At 41.6% G+C, this 16,302-nt stretch overlaps 1 protein-coding gene across 1 annotated transcript; it reads right to left on the minus strand.

Annotated features, from left to right (window-relative positions):
• Nucleotides 1–1,665: 1,665 nt before the first annotated feature.
• glud1b (glutamate dehydrogenase 1b) lies at nt 1,666–12,975 on the minus strand. The gene is made up of 13 exons (XM_028430324.1): nt 12,418–12,975; nt 9,652–9,732; nt 9,190–9,245; nt 8,871–8,934; nt 8,152–8,246; nt 7,040–7,219; nt 5,563–5,700; nt 5,323–5,460; nt 5,142–5,222; nt 4,642–4,765; nt 3,352–3,443; nt 2,736–2,798; nt 1,666–2,189 (listed from the first exon to the last, which is right to left on the minus strand). The coding sequence occupies exons 1-13, from the start codon at nt 12,812–12,814 to the stop codon at nt 2,070–2,072; spliced, it is 1,629 nt and encodes a 542-aa protein (XP_028286125.1). The 5' UTR covers nt 12,815–12,975; the 3' UTR covers nt 1,666–2,069.
• Between the last annotated feature and the right edge of the window lie 3,327 nt (nt 12,976–16,302).

Consider the following 16,302-nt stretch of genomic DNA (forward strand, 5'->3'; position numbering starts at 1 on the left):
ATACAAAATTAACATGTAAACAGCATGAAAAAAAGTTTATTGTGATAACATGGCAAGTTTATATAAGGAGCTGAGTGAATTATTGCTCAGCCAGCCCCGCCCTCTTTAGATGTCTCAGGAAGTACCGGTGTTGTTGAGCCTTCCTGCTGATGCTCCTGGTGTTGTCCAGCCATGTCAATTTGTTAGAGAGGCTGTCCACCATCTCCACAGCTGTGGGAATAGTGCCAGACCTATACGGAAGTCCACAATCATCTCCTTAGTCCTTTTGATGTTGAGGACTAGGTCGTTCTTCTTGCATTAGAGTCTCAGTCTGTCCACCTCCTGTCTGTATGCTCGTCACCACTGGTGATGCGTCCAACCACTGCTGTATTGTCTGCAAACTTCACGATGAGATTGCTGTCATAGGTCAGCTATGTGAAGAGCAATGGGCTGAGAATTCTTATTGTAGAATGACAATAAAGACTTTATTACAGTGACGGCTAACACTAACTATTCTGCCAACAATAGAATTAGTAGTACACAACGAATGTATATAATAGCCAACAGAGTTATGGTGCAACACAACAACCAAGGACAACAGAAGAACTGATAAGGCCAATGACGCACATACATACATGTGTTGACCTGTGCATGTGTTCATGCACGATGCAGGCATCAAAGCAGACTTGACGATTTTATAAACTGTACCAGTGGAATCAATAACGAAGTTTGTATTCTCAGCCAGGTAAACACAGACAAATTATAAACCCCAGAACCCACAAGTGGGTTAGAAATGCATGCCTCTGCTTCTTCTTTTTGTTTGGAAAAACTGCCAAATTTGCACTTGGTTCTACATGTGTTAATTAAAAGTTCACTTCAAATAAAGCAATTGCACAAACACTATTTTATAAGATTGCACCCTGCAGCACAACTAGCAATGATTAACAAACATGTGATTGGCAGTCACAAATGTTCAGTTCAACTTCAGTAATTTGCTGGCTGCAGGTTTTCCAAATTTAATGTGCAGGGTAGAGTAAAATCTGGTTTGTAGAGGCTGTGAAGATTGGTGAGAACTTGGACCAATAGAGTACATTCTGATTTTAGCCTATTTCCATTTTTGTTTTAAAAGACAGAGCTGAAAGGAGGCTGTGCAGCAATTTTTATAATAGTGATACATACACAACCCCCCTCCCCCCCAAAAAAAGTAGTCAGTCAAATGCATCTAACCAGCAGTAATTAATTACTTTTCACTTCCAAGGAAAGGCACCAATAATAGAACCCCTCAAGCCTTTTTCACAGAACCACCAGGCAGTTTTGACATGCCCGTTTTGGCATAGAGAGCATCTTTTAAGCAAGTCGAAGCAAAACATTTGGTGAAAGAAACGCATTTAATAATCACAAGGAACACATTTAATATCTTCTTCTGAACATTTTATTGGTTTCCAAAAAACAAATAAAATAAAAAAAAAGGAATTTCTTCCAAAATAATTGTGAGGAGGTGGACGGTTAAAACCAGGGACTGGGCGATCACATGGATGACACTTTGCCACGTCCCTGCCCCTCTTTCTTGGCCAGTGGAGGAGTTGGAGAGAAGCTGCAGGAACAGGAGGAAAAAAAAAAAACGAAAGGCAGAGGAGCGGCGCGTCTACTGTACTGTAAACTATGCACTAACAGTGAGAACTCCAGACAAATAAAATGACTTTTTTTATTCAGTTAAATCTAAATCCCTTTAAATGAACTGAAGTTGCTGTCTCCCTTTCAGAGCAGACCTAAGGCATCTTTCGTGTGGAGGGTTACACAGGCATTCAGCAAACACACAAAGGGCACTGGGTACATGGCTGCCATACAATAAGCTAAACATTTATATAATGAAGGCTGAGGGAGGGACAAGTTTTAATGTCAGCATTAACCTCAGGCAAAAACAAAAACAGAGATAGAATGGCAGCGCAGAGATGAGATGATAAAATACCAGGCTAGTGTTGCTGCATATGCTTTGTGTGCAGTAAACAGTGATATGTTCTGAAGGCAGGAGTGGAGGGGGATCAATAAGCAGAAGGAAGGGAGAAAGGTGTGAAGTCGAGATTGGCCGCTTATGTGAAGGTGAGCCCTGCCTCATTGTAGACTTTGAAGACTTTCTCAATGGCATTGACGTAAGCAGCTGTCCGCAGGTCCAGGCCCAGGTTGTACTTGCTAGCTGTGCGCATGATTTGCTAAAAAAGACAGAAGAAAACAGAAGCTGGCTCACAGCTCAGGCAGCTGGCAGGAGAAATGTGCAACAAGGCCTCCAAATATGTTCATATACCAGTAGTCATAACAGTGAATACTCTGCTAAAACATGGAGGCTGAAGATTGTTATTTTTTCCTGCAGTTGGTGCTAAATGAGCAATATGTGAAGGTTGTTTTGATGGAGAGGGAGACGCTAAATCACTGCCAACTGGAGAGGAGCTGATAAAAACACACCCCTTTCACATTGTTAACAAAAGCCAGATGTTTATGGGTTTTTGTGCATAGCATAAAAGGCTTTATAGGCATCATGTCAGACATGCATCAATGGCACACTGCTCTTGAATGAATTGATTCGGGTGAGATATGGTGTGACATAACGGTGTGCCGTGTGCACAAGGAGGAACTAAGCTGTTACTGGATGTCTGTATTGAGTCCTTGACAGAGAACAGTTTATCTTGGGAACTTTTTTTTTTACATTATACTATTATTACTGAGGGCTTTTGGTGTCACGTTGCTACACAGTCACTTACCCGGGCAGATCTCTCCATGGTGTAGGCCAGCCCAGAGTGGACAATGTCCTTCTCAGAGGCACCCTGCAAAGGAGGATTATATGTTGACCACACAGGGACCATCACAGAGGGAACTTCATAAACAGAATGCAAACTATGTTTTTGTAGACCAAAACCAAAGTTGGTCTTCTTCACCAGGAAACTACTGATAAGATTTTTTCAGCAGAAGTAAAAACTAATGTTAAATGAACTACAGCAGGGTCACACTGATTAGTAACCACCTTTTATAAGACACAGAACATAAATCAGCAGTGGGCTGGTGTCCAGTGTATTTTGTGTCTGAGAAAAAAACATGAAAATCATGTGTGCTTGCGTTAACCACAGATCCTGATTTCAGGCATCAGGCAACTAAGACAAAGTACATTTACAACAAGTAAACCAAAGACTCATTCCTGCAGCACTCTGACCTGAAGTGATTAAACAGCTCATCGTTAACAGAAGGTGATTGGATAGAGGGGACAAATCTTAGTGCAAACATGTGGCAGTGTTCAGCAGTGCCAACATGGCAACTTGTCCAACTTGCAAAGAAAACATTGTTTGTTCACTTTGGATGAGCAAAAGTCTGCATGTTACTCACAGCAACTCTGGCCTGGAAGTCAGCAGTGGGCACGATGGGGATGGGTCCACCCTGCTTGCCAAACTTCCTCTCTAAACTTTCCTGCACAGACACTAGAAAGGAGAGAAGGAGGAATGAAATGATTACCTGTGATGGCACACAGACTGATCATACAACGCCCCATTTATTTTTGTATCACCATATAAGGTGAACCACTTTAGGATTGGCTGAATGTGAACAGAGAGAGAGTATAAATAAAGAGGTAAAGAGCTCTCAAGACAGGTCGTCTCTTGGACACACTCCATACACAACAACGCTGCAGGTGCTGCAAGAACCACCAGATCAGGTAAGAATCTATATTCAGTCCTTTAAATCTTTAACTGTTTGTTTTCAGCAATAGACCAGTAAATTCAAGATAACAGGATAACATTTATTAGGTGTCTGACATGGCACATTATTCTCCACAAGTAGGATAATAAGTGCTAATGTGAGCTTTGTTATATGTCCTCAGGAAGCAGTTGCGGGACTGTCACTGTACACACCTCGACATGGCAGGAGCTGTAAGTACCCTGAGAAGAAGAGATTCTACACAAGACTTGGTGTCAGATGAACAGAGACAGAAACTCATTTTAATGTCAGAGACTAAGAATTCACATGTGTGTTTCTCTGTCTGTCTCCCTGCAGGAGCCTCATAGATTCAGATACAGCAAAGATGAAAAGTTTGCACACAAAAACAAGCAGCAAGAAGTACAAATGAAGCTCAAGCCAGAACAACTTTTTGTCACTATAAAAAATGGAGAAGAAGACAGATACATGTTTTATGCTAAAAATCCAGATGCATGGAAAAATGTGTTTTGTGATAAGTATCAGAACCAATTTGATACCTGGCTTGTACATGAATTTCACACCTCTGATGGCACCATAATGCTGCACTCTAATGGAAAGGTGGTGATTCATGGCCCAGCAGAAAAGAGAAGGCAGTTTAAAGAGAAGTTTGAAGGCATGAAAACTGAAGCGAGCGTGAAAGCAAGAGAAGAAGAAGAAAAAGTCCAAGAAATGGTGGAGAAAGTCCCAAGCTGGAAAGAGGCCGAGGACTAGAGTAATACTCTACTTTCCCTAACATTACACTTACTGCAAAAAAATAACTGGGTGGTAAAATCAATCAAATGTCTGGTTGTGGTTTGAAAATATGTCACTATCTGTCCACTAGTGAATTATCTGCTCTTGGTCTTTCTTTTGGTATAATGTATTAGTGGGGCTGCCTCATCTTGTTTGTGTGTCGTAGGAATTATAGTGAAGTCTTATACTCACTGAGCAGGTGGTAGTTTGAGTCTCTCTCATATTTGAAGGTCAGTCTTCCATAGCTGACATGGTTCAGATTCTTCAGCCACTCAAAATAAGAGACTGTCACACCACCAGCATTCAGGTACATGTCCTGCAAGAAGAAGCATTACTCAATCAGAAATCTGCCTCTCTGGACAGCCTTCACCCCTCTCTGTGTAATATTGTCCTATGCAAGCATTATCTTCTTTCTGTTAAATAAAGGTATTGCAAACTGTAAAACAATTGCTTGTGTGAAGTTATTAACTTGACAGTCACACATCAAAGGGTGGCTTAGCAATAGTTTACATTTTACATGTAAGAATAAGACTGTATAAAAAAAGAAATAGCTCTGTAGACAGGAATGAATGCAGAATAGACATGATTCACCAAGCTAGCAAACACTACAGTTGTGCATCCAGAGCTGTCATGTCTTCACATTCTGCTGAGATTTTCATGTAAATCTGATTAGTCAGTGTCTGTGTGCTTACAGGAATAACCATGACACTGTTCTCCAGGAAGATCTTGTCAGCATCTGGTGTGGTGGGACCATTAGCACCCTCCGCAATGATCTAACAAAAAACAGAAAGCACTTAAAGAATGTGACCAAGTTCAAATCTAAATGACAACTTCACAATCACTGTTATTGGTCTGTCAGAGTAACAGACTCACCTTGGCCTTGATTCTGGGGGCGTTGTGACGTGTCAGCTGCTTTTCTCCAGCAGCAGGGATCAGGATGTGGCAGTCTGCTTCCAAAATGTTGCCTTCATAAGGTTTGGCTCCTGGGAAACCCACAATCGTGCCATGTTGCTGCAGAAATAATAAATATTTGAGTATTATTCTAGTATAATACTATGGTGATATCATTAAATAATAATGAATCTGATTAATTTTAGAATTTAAAAAAAGCACCAGTTTGTAGTCCTCCAGCTGTTTGGGGTCGATACCCTCTGGGTTGTAGATGGCTCCATCAATCTCACCAATACCCACACACTTGGCGCCAAACCTGTGCAGGTACCTCATGGAGTGGAGACCTACATTACCAAAGCCCTGTGAAAAGTTACAATGAGGAAGTGAATTTGACATGCTCCAACAACTGTGACCACTTTTAAATTATATCAATTGTTGCATACAGCCAAAAAGTGATCAGTGTCACACAGCTACGTACTCTGGTGCCACCGTGTGGCTAGTTTTGGTACATCAACTTTGGTTCTTGGCTGATTAATACAGATGGTTTAAAGAGTATGTTGTCAAATAATATTCTACAGTATTATTTTCTATTGCTATATTAGGTCTATTATTTCTGATCATTTATAAAAAATAGTGACAATGATGCCTGAAACCCACTAACAATCATTTATTTATATTTACTACTGCCTGTTTACATCCGTTTCTCAGAGTGGTACTGGCGATTTTCCTCCAGCTCTAGCTATAACCTCTTTGGAAGGCAGCACATTTCCTGTGTGCAATAAAAACGCTGGAAATACAGGACAGTGACACATATTTAACAGAGAAAATGGCTGTTCTTAATACCACAGTAGAGATCTGCTCTTCTGTTTCTCACTGATAAATCTCTAAGAAAATCTAATCTAAGCACAAAGTAATCCTCACATACAGGGATTAGCTTTTTGAACATCCATGACATGATTCAGCTGTTCTCACTGCTCCTTCACTACCACACTGGCTCCAAACAACCCACTAACACCACCTGCCTTTAAAATCGAACATTCTGTTTATCAAAAAAAAAAATGTGAATCATGCTATAAATAGGGACTGAGGAGACTGACTGAGAAATGCTTATCCAGGAACCTGGAAATCATACTTTTATGATTCTGTGAGTGAAAATGCACCTAACAGGGCAAAGGATATCAGACTAAGAGAACAGACCACTGAAAACTGACACGTGTGTGTGTTTGTGTGTCACATGAGAATCATGTGACAAAAGGAAGTGGAAAAAAGGAGAATTGTGCTCTGACTTTTTGTTCCTGCAGACACTAAGGCTTCTCTCATACATTTACAGTTTATACCTCTTAGAATTCAAAAACAAGATTCTGTAAAACAAAATCTGCCTTCCTCAGCACAAACTTTTGACCAGCAAAATCCTGCTATTCTCCCAAAGCTCAGCATGAAGCACTTTCTTTTTTGTATATCACTGAATCATCATTTTCCATTAACAAAGAAAGGAAAGCTCAGCTCACTGCAGTCTGTGTTGTGAGAGGAGATCAGGGCCAGGGTAAAACAGATGGCATGGCTCTGATTGAGGCGTAGCTCTAAAATCCCTCATCTTGATTTCAACTGTAAACTTAATTCCTGTGAGTATCAGTGACCAGATAACAGTACACTTAGTATCTTGTAAATACAATGTTTCAACTAGGATCAATCTGTTCACCTGGATGACGAAGGTCTTGTCCTGGAAACCAGGAGTCAAGCCCAGCATGCTCATGTAAGATGCCTCATTGATGAAGTTCTCAATGCCGTGGAAAACTCCACGTCCAGTAGCTGATATGCGTCCATGGATTCCTCCCTGGCTGATGGGCTTTCCTGTCACACATGCATGGGCGTTGATGTCCTGCACAAACATGCAAGGAAGATCAGATTACATACATAATTATGCACAAAGCACACATCTCAAATAAACACAGGCCAAAACAAACAGCTCACAAAGGCTGGGTGAATGAAGTGGGTCTCAAAACTGCTTAAGTACATTTTTATCGTAAGCAGTTAAGATAAACATGCTATATTTAAAACTTTTGCTTCTTCAATACAGTAAAGTGGAATTGCACTTCACCTGCATCAAATTTCAGCTGTGCCATGCAGTGTGGCAGCTGACTGAATGACAGTACACACTACCCATAATTCTCTGCCCACAGATACCCAGAGGAGGAATGTGTTACCCACTCCAAAGCCCTGTGAGAAGTATGAGGAGCAGAGGGCGCATGACTCGACAAGGTGAGAAGAGAATAGAGCAGAGCTGAATGGAAACCACACTGAATCATTTGCAAGTGTTGGTTGATATACTGTACACATTTTATATTGGATTATACATGGATCATAAGACAAAGAAAATAGGCAATCAATAAGCAGCCACACAAGCCGACTGGGTCTATCTACAGCCATTATATTAGAACCTCTACAGATCCTGACCATTATGCCTGCTGACTGCTTGGGTCTGTTTGATACGTACACAAACACATGTACAAATATTTTCCATGTTTAGTCAAATATATGCTGTTTAACTAAGTTTGAGTTTTTGATAAGAGAACAAATGACTGACAAAAACACACACAGGCTGGCTTTAGACTGAGAGGCTGCTTCTAAAGAGAGGAGGAATGTCTCTGTGGTTGGCTGGGAAAGGGAGAGGCAGGAAACCACTGTGCATGGTTTACATGTGACTCATGCCTTATTTTCCATTCTGGCCTGTTTTTAAAAAATGTACCAAAAGACTCCAGCCACATCAGACAGATATGTCATGTATAGTACGCCTGTATAACTTGAACTTACAGTGTGTGCAATGGTGTTGGCATATGTGTCTGCGATCCAGGACATTTCCCTCTCTCCTGTGCTCATGTCAGGGGCAGGGACATCAATGCCAGGTCCTGGTAAAGATGTGAAGGAGAGGAAGGGAGGGGTAAGTGGGAAAGTTTCAGAAAACTACACCAGGAGGTTAACACAGACAGTATGGTATCACAAACAAGCCTGTTGTTGAGCCTAAAAGTTTGGAGAAACAGTCTTCAATGTCAGACAAACAGAGTCTTTGTGTCCTTGTGTCATATCCATATACCCTCAAAAAAAACCTGACAAATATAAAATCAGAAGAAGGGGAAGTGGAGAGATCATTCTGCATTGCCTCCAGGATATAGAGTGGTGGTCCTATAAAACCTTACAGCTACTGCAGCTTACCAAATACATAACCAACAGCTACACCTCTCTCTGCTGTGTTTTGACTAAACACACTATGAACATGTGCATCCAGGTACATGAGTAAACATACTGACTCAACATAGTCAATGGGGTCTTGTCCAGATTTCTCTGTAGATTTTTGGACCATATCTGACATCTGGATACTGTGATCATGTAAATAAATACATCAGTTTAACTTTTGTCCCAATCCCTCCATGTTCCACTATTATTAACAGGCTCCCACAGACACACCCACAACTACACTGCTGCATTATATGTTTACTTCTGTGAGTGGAAACTGTTAACATACAGAAACTCACCAATGAAACCCTTCTTGGCCAGTTCAATCGTGAATCTTCTGGTGATCTTCTCCAGCTCATTATCCTGCAAGTGATCATAGATTTTAGGGAAAGCATGCCACAGCAATCCTTTCCATCATATTTAAGGTTTTATTGTCCTTTCCTCATCTTTAGCCTCTTTTATATTGTCTTGTCCTTCAATTTGTAACACACACATTACAGTGTGACTGAATCATCCAATGTGACATGTACATCATAGGCTCTGTTGCTTTTCTGAATGAACATATCAGTATATTTTTACGCGTGTGTGAGAGAGATGGATTGACATTAGAGGGCTTACAGAGTAATTCCTGGGATTGATCTTGACTCCAGCTTTGGCCCCACCAAATGGCACATCTAAAGGAAGACAATACAGCTTAAAATGCACCATATTTTGAAGCACCTCTCTAGAAAAAAACTACAGATTTGTAACATATAATAACAAAAACACTGTCATTTAATTCATCTTCAGCTTTGTGAAGGAGGGGCAGGTGGGTGAAACTCCCACATGTGCTCCACTCCACTGACATCATTTTCTGGCACTAGTAGCTACATGTAGTGGTAGTACCTGACAAGCTACTTTCTGTTTCTGTTTTATTGTGGGTGGCAACCAGTATTAAGATGCATTACCGCCGCCTGACAACAACAACAGTAGTGCTAGATTATTTACTTTAAGGGTAAAAACAGAAACTTTAGTTTGTCAAAGTGGAAATTTGAACTATTAAATGTTACATGGGACTTCATGGCAGACTTTGATACTTACCAACAACAGCACACTTGTAGGTCATCAGAGAGGCCAGCGCTTTCACCTCATCCACAGACACATCTGTACTGTAACGGATACCTAGGACACAAGGACGGCAGCGATTTTAAAAACACCACATGAAGAAAACACAAGTTTATGAGTAATGCAACATGGGGATATATTGAACAGATATATATCGAATAGACCTTAATGAGAGAAAAAAAGAAAAATTAGACCTGTATATTCTCCATATCTGCACCACAGCTCAGAGATCACTAATTGTGTCTGGCAGTTAAGGTAACAGCAATGGGCAGGTGGAGCCCAGGTGAACCAATCCCAGCCCTCTATTCAGAGCCTGGCCTTCGATCTGTAGTTACACCTTCCTGTTGTGTAGCGTTTACAAGTGTTGCCTCAGTAACACATGCAAGCACGCACAGCCGAATTGCGTATGCACAGTGTGCATGTCTGAGCCCGGCAGCAATACCAAGAATAGCCCATCCAGAGTTAGCTTACACCAAGAAACCCAAGGGCAACCAGCACAAAGAGAAGACTGCTGTGAGGACAAATGCACTGCCAGTGTCTCCACATGTGTGTTCAACTGCAAGCAAGCACACAGGAAACACAATTAAATGCCCGCCCACTATGAAGTCATCTTTGAGTGCCACTTGATGACCTCATTTTCTGCCCACCTCCAACCATTTGTGTTATTGCATTCATGGACTTCCAGCCCAGGCCCGTCATTGCTGCAGGATTGAATTACATGATGGTCACGTGCAAAGGAAAAGAGAAACATCCCAGAACAAGGCCTCATCTTTCAGAGTGCTGCCGCGGCCCTTCTTCTCTGTCTCTTCCCCATTCTTCAGAGGGAGATAATTGGCCAGCAGCAGACAATCTTAAGCTCACTGATCAAATTAAAAGGAGGGGAAAAAGCCTGGCTGTCTAACCATCCCCCACTCTAGCACCCATTTATTATCCACCACAGCAACAAGAACCAAAACAGACCTGTAAATACATTCCTCTGAAATAGTCTCTAATAAATAGAGTTTTTGCAGTAATCGGAGAAATGTTCTACTGGCATGACTAAAAGCTAAAGCATGGTCAAAATGGTCTTTTCCACTTCTGCACAGAAAGCAGAAAGCACTATTCATCAGAACAAACAAAATCTGAGTGGCCTTGTGTGCAAATACACACACAGACCACATCCAGTCCAGTCAGGAGCAGAGTGGTCTAGCTTAGCAGCTTTTTGTGTGGCTTTCAAAGCAGGAGGATGAGGACAACACGCACACACAACAACAGCCTTTGCCCTTTGTAGTTTGATCAAACACAACCAAGGGTCTGTGCAGTGTATTAATGATTAAACCCACTCAAAGATAACCGCTCCTATGCCTCCTATTAAGAGATGTTATACCTATTCATACAGTCATGATGTCCTCTTAAGATGTCCTGTGTTAATACCAGTTCTGCTGTTTTCTGCAGTGAGAATTTATGTGATTATGCAGTTCAATATTGCAGCTAATATTTATCAGTGCATTGTAAAAAAGAAAAAAAAAGAAATAAAAAGTGATAAGGCAATCTGAGAGAGTGACAGTGCAGAATGGTTTTGATTTAGTATTGGATTGAACAGCTTTAATGTTATTGATTTTACACACAGTAAAAAGCACCAGCTCCTGAGCTGGACAGTCATTGGTGCTATAAAAATCAGAAATGTGCCATTACTGCTAAGTGTTTGGTGGAGAAATATGTAATGGATATTTCATAAATGATACCACTCTGACACACACACTGTGAGCCAATTTGCTGACCTATTAAATTATTATGTTGAGAGAGCTTTCAATGTGAATGTTGTGAACAGAAACGTGCCTCCCCAGAATAGGTCGACATCTAGCAGGTGCAGTGGAAGAGTTTCATAGTGTTAAAAGCAGGCCAACGTCCGTTCCACAGTGGTGAAACATGTCCTTTGACTGGCTGGCTAACCAAGTGGCATGCCTCTTTCTACTGGGAATGTTTCTTCTCCGTTGCACCCTCCCCCACCTGTCACACTGCTGACAAATAGGAGTGCTTGGAAACACAACCACCCCTTCCCAAGTTTCATGCCTACCATCTTCCTATACATCATATCCCATGCGTCACAGTTTACCCATAGTGCAGTGCAGAAGTAGCCCATGATGCCTCTGCGCTGAACTTTGAGCCAAAGAGCATGACATGACGTGACAATTCTACACTGTACTGAACCATTTTATGCCATGCTTTGACCCGTGTGTGAAGCTCCAGCGAATGGACAAAATGGTCAGCCGTCAGCAGAGGTTTGAGACAGTAGTCAATGTTATGATAACCCAGTATCTTCAGGGCTTTCCTTTTTCATAACATTCATCCAATTTGGAGTCAAAAATTGAATTCTGTGCTGGAAAAAAATAACTAGTGACTTAAAACCAATGAAGCCATGGGCTACTGCAGATTGACTGCTAGCTTGCAAGGTACCAAATACAGTACAATTACAACCACAGGTGGGAAGGAAGGTCACTGTATACTGCACAGAAACATGACATCAGGAAACACACACAACAAACAAGTAACTGTTATCAGAAAAACAGAGAGTGAAGTTAATTGCGCCTAATTAAGGGTAAAACACGTAAAGCTGTGTGTAATGCTGAACCACAGTAGCAGCTGCTGACAGGAGCTGCCTTGTGTTTTTTTTTTTTAACATGCTAGGCTAACTACTGCTAAGAAACTTGCTAAAGCTAGCTGTCAAGCGGGCCGGTGGGGGAGGTCTGGCTTGGTTCTTACCGCCTTTGCATGGTGTTCTGTGCTGGCTGTGTTGGGCGCGGTACCCCTCCACCACTTCCCACTCTCCGTTATCCCTCTTGATAGGAAACGACACGCTCAGGACGTGATTACAGGGCTTGATGATGCGCAGGATGCCCCGCACACGGTTCCTCTTCTGCTCTGGGCTCTCCCTGGTTTTCAGGTCTTCCACAAGCTTGTCCTCTACGATGGTGGCACCGCGGTCGAAGAAACCCTCGACCATTCTGAAGAAGTTGGGGTCGTCGGGCTGGTCTGCTGCGTCGGCATAGCGCCGGACCCGCATCAGGGACGAGGACACCGGGAGAGCGGAGTCCACGCAGCCAGAGGCCAGAACAGTGCCCGCAGAGCGGCTTAGCATCTCCCCGAAATACCGATACATGACTGGAACTAGCTAACCGTGTAAACGAACTAATAAAAAAGGCAACAAAACAACGAGGACGATGGGGGTGACGACAGGAGAGGGGGCAGAATGAGCGACACAGCGACTCCTCACCGTGTCCCGTCTTCTGGCCGAGTGGAGAATGACATGCTGCGTCTGTTTGCTTTAAAAGGCAGCACGAGCCAAGGAAGGTAGCGGGGGCACGCACACGCGGAAGAGAACGAGGAGGAGGACCAACGTGCCCGTGTGAAGCAACTGACAGCGCGCGTTCCCGAGTCTGTGCTGTTGTTTTTGATAGAAAATAAATTATCTATATTGTTAGTTGATCATTTTCAACTGTATGTAATAAACATGCCATAGCTGCAATTATTACAGTATTTCTGATTCTGATTAGCATTTAGATGAATGCAACAGAAGAATACAATGAAGGTTGTAATGTTGCAGTAATGTTTATGTACTTTATTCTACTCAATTGTTTGCACTGATACTAATAAATTTTTTGTTTAACCAGCCTGGTCACTCATTAGCTTCTGTAGAGCTGCAGCAGCATTAGAGTTTTGTACTTTGAGGTTGGATCAAAGGATCTCTGTGCAGCCTGCTGTCATCAGCAGTTATTCTCTGATCTGTTGGGTGAGGGAGAGGGTGCAGGCATCAGGTGGGAGATGTTGAAAGGCCCATTGTACTTGTATCACTCATTAACCTCCTCCATGAGCAGCAATAATTAATGGGGGAGCTGATCTGGTGATGTACAGTGTGAGCAAGTGAATATTACCAGCTGTCACTGAAACTGTCCATATTCACCTCAAAAAAATGAACAGCCAAAAATGTACGACACTGTAACATCAACATGACTGGACTGCTGCAAACTGATGCAAGTTGCAGTTTACCTATGTTTTTCTGCAAGTGTAAAAAATAAAAATAATAACATGTTGATGTTTTGGTACCATTAGTTTTGCAGGAATTTTGGTGACAGGGTATATTATTAGCCTATTATTATTACCGAGCTGTAAACATGTTTTTTCTGTTGTAATATTGGACAGTTGAATGTGGAGATTTGTGGGAATGGACTTGCTTTTGGATGTGAGCACAGTGTACTGCTATTTCTGACATTTCTCACATTCATGCATTCCTCTGCTGCAGAGGTTTATGCTTGATTTGGACAAACACCCAAGTCCCTGGAGTTACACCTCTTCTAGCATGACTGAAAATTAAAAATAAAAGTGTATTGTCTACCACCAATGATTATTGTATGTTATTATATTGGCATGTTCATGCTCTGTTTAGAGTAAATGTGAGATCTGCTCTCTCTTTCTCTATAAATACCTGTATGTATATGTTGGCTACATGTGGTGCATGCATGCATAAACACTACGACAGTACATCTGCTCCCATTGTCAAAGCATGGCTCTTATATAACACACCACAATGATTTCACCCATGCAAACATATGTGAACATTGTTTAACATCCTGCACGGCAGCACAGAGAAACAGAATCTTAGTGCTGAGCTCGGCTGAAGAGGCCCTGACCCAGGCTCACACCTGTGGACTCTGCACATGAGATAAGATTAGATCAATTTCCTGTGACGCAGGTGCAATTATCCAATCATATGCTTAAATGGTGCAACAATTACACAATATAAAAATCAATGGAAATACAGAGAATACAGCATGAAAATCAAAAACGGAGAACACAGCATGTATGATAATGTATGTACAGTTAGGCTCCAAATGTTTCCATTGTCACTGGGGTCATATTTCAGTGTTACTAATGCAATAATATATAATAAATAACAGCATATCTCCTCTTTGTTCTGCCTGTGCACCACAGGGTCATATAGCTTTATTGGCTGATACAAGGACAGGATGAAACAATGTTACTTCATGAAACAGAAAGGACCTGACTGTTTAAACATAAACCTGTTTGTCCTGGTCCTTTTTAGGCAGATAAGCAAACAGCAGTAAAGATAATCTGAACCTAAATGATAGTTCACACATGTGGTACAGGTACAATAAAAAACAAATATCTTCACATAGACAGGATCTTACTCTACACTTATTAGCTTTAGTCAATTTTAGTGTTTTTAACATCAGGTAATTTCATCTTATTTCACTAGCTTAGCAAACATGAAAGCAGAACTTTAAACTGTGACCTCTGCACCAGAGGTCAGTGACTGTCTGTCTTTACCTTTTTTATACTTAAATAACAATTCCACTCTAATTTATAACTACTTCAGGAGTAGCACTACATGAAACTCTGATTATTAGTCTTCTCCTCCTTATTTGCTTTAAGTTTATCTTTAATCAAATCATTGCTCCTCTGTGTGTTTTCCACTTTGCACTGTCACGCACTGATTTATCATGGTTTGATTCTATGGGTGAACCCTGTCATGTCATTGGCTCACAGCCTGACAACACCCACCAAACCATGGGGGTGTGACTGGGGGAGGGGAGGTGGGTGTCGAGGTTTGAGGTAAACAAGGGTCACATGGTGCACTCAATGGAAACACACTGTGAAGGAACGGAGGCCTCCGTCCTGCCAGCGTTTTGTGTCAGTTTTACTGGGTTTTGGTCACAGTATGAAATAAGAACCATCACTGTGACCTCCTCTAATCTCCACCTCGTGTGCAGACACAGGCTACAGGACTGATCAAGCCTATCACACAACTTGCTGTTCCCTCAACTGCTGCCAGGGTCACCTTGAAAAACCAGCATGGTTGCAGACAAGGATAAATTTCCCAGGGTCACGTTAATCAAGAAGCTATAAAGGGGAACGGGAGTACGTTTTTTGGGAATTCAGTGTTGGACTTTGAGATGTGTTTTTCATTCTCAGAAATCAGACTTTACAATGAAAATTTGGGCCTTTTCCACCCTCAGAGTCTTTACTTCATTAATAATAAAGTAAAGGTTTAATACATAAAATCAATCTCTTTGATTTCTTTTCAAACAGAAATAGAGCAGAATGTCAGTGCACACACTCACCTATAAATACCAGCAGAAACCAACAGTTTCTGTGAGAGCACTTCAGGTATCCCAAATCCTGGATAAGCCCACAATGTTCCTGTCCCAGAGGTCTTCCTGTTTGGATGTCACATGATCCTTTTCTGGAAGGAAGCAAAGACATCAGCCGTAACTACAAGTGCTTTAATTAATGAATAAAAATGACCCCTGTAACTAAACAACTGCTGTGAATGACACCTCTCCCGTTTCACTGACAGCATTATCGCCACCTTCGATCATTCAACCTACTGCACCAATGTCAGGTATTGTCACAGTTTCATATTTTAACAGCAGCAGATACATCACACATTGGTTGTTTCTTGGGTGTAAGGGAGGCAGGAGACAGGGTAGGCAGCAAATAAATTGTCTTGGGATCAATAATAAAGTTTTTGATCTATTTCTCTGACAAACAGATAAGAGATAAGTTAGACTTTATTGATCCCCGGAGGGAATTAAGTGGTTACAGCAGAAAAACAAATACAAAGACAGT

The sequence above is a fragment of the Parambassis ranga genome, chromosome 19 (genome assembly GCF_900634625.1).
Source record: "Parambassis ranga chromosome 19, fParRan2.1, whole genome shotgun sequence".
Classification (NCBI taxonomy): domain Eukaryota; kingdom Metazoa; phylum Chordata; class Actinopteri; family Ambassidae; genus Parambassis; species Parambassis ranga.

What these genes read in the sequence shown, in the direction of transcription:
- glud1b (XM_028430324.1), bottom strand. Translation starts at nt 12,814, where the DNA reads ATGTATCGGTATTTCGGGGAGATGCTAAGCCGCTCTGCGGGCACTGTT. An exon ending in CAGAACACCATGCAAAGGCG is followed by an intron (nt 9,733 to 12,417) that starts GTAAGAACCAAG and finishes CTTGTGTCCTAG; the next exon opens with GTATCCGTTACAGTACAGAT. An exon ending in CCCCCAGAATCAAGGCCAAG is followed by an intron (nt 5,223 to 5,322) that starts GTGAGTCTGTTA and finishes GTTTTTTGTTAG; the next exon opens with ATCATTGCGGAGGGTGCTAA.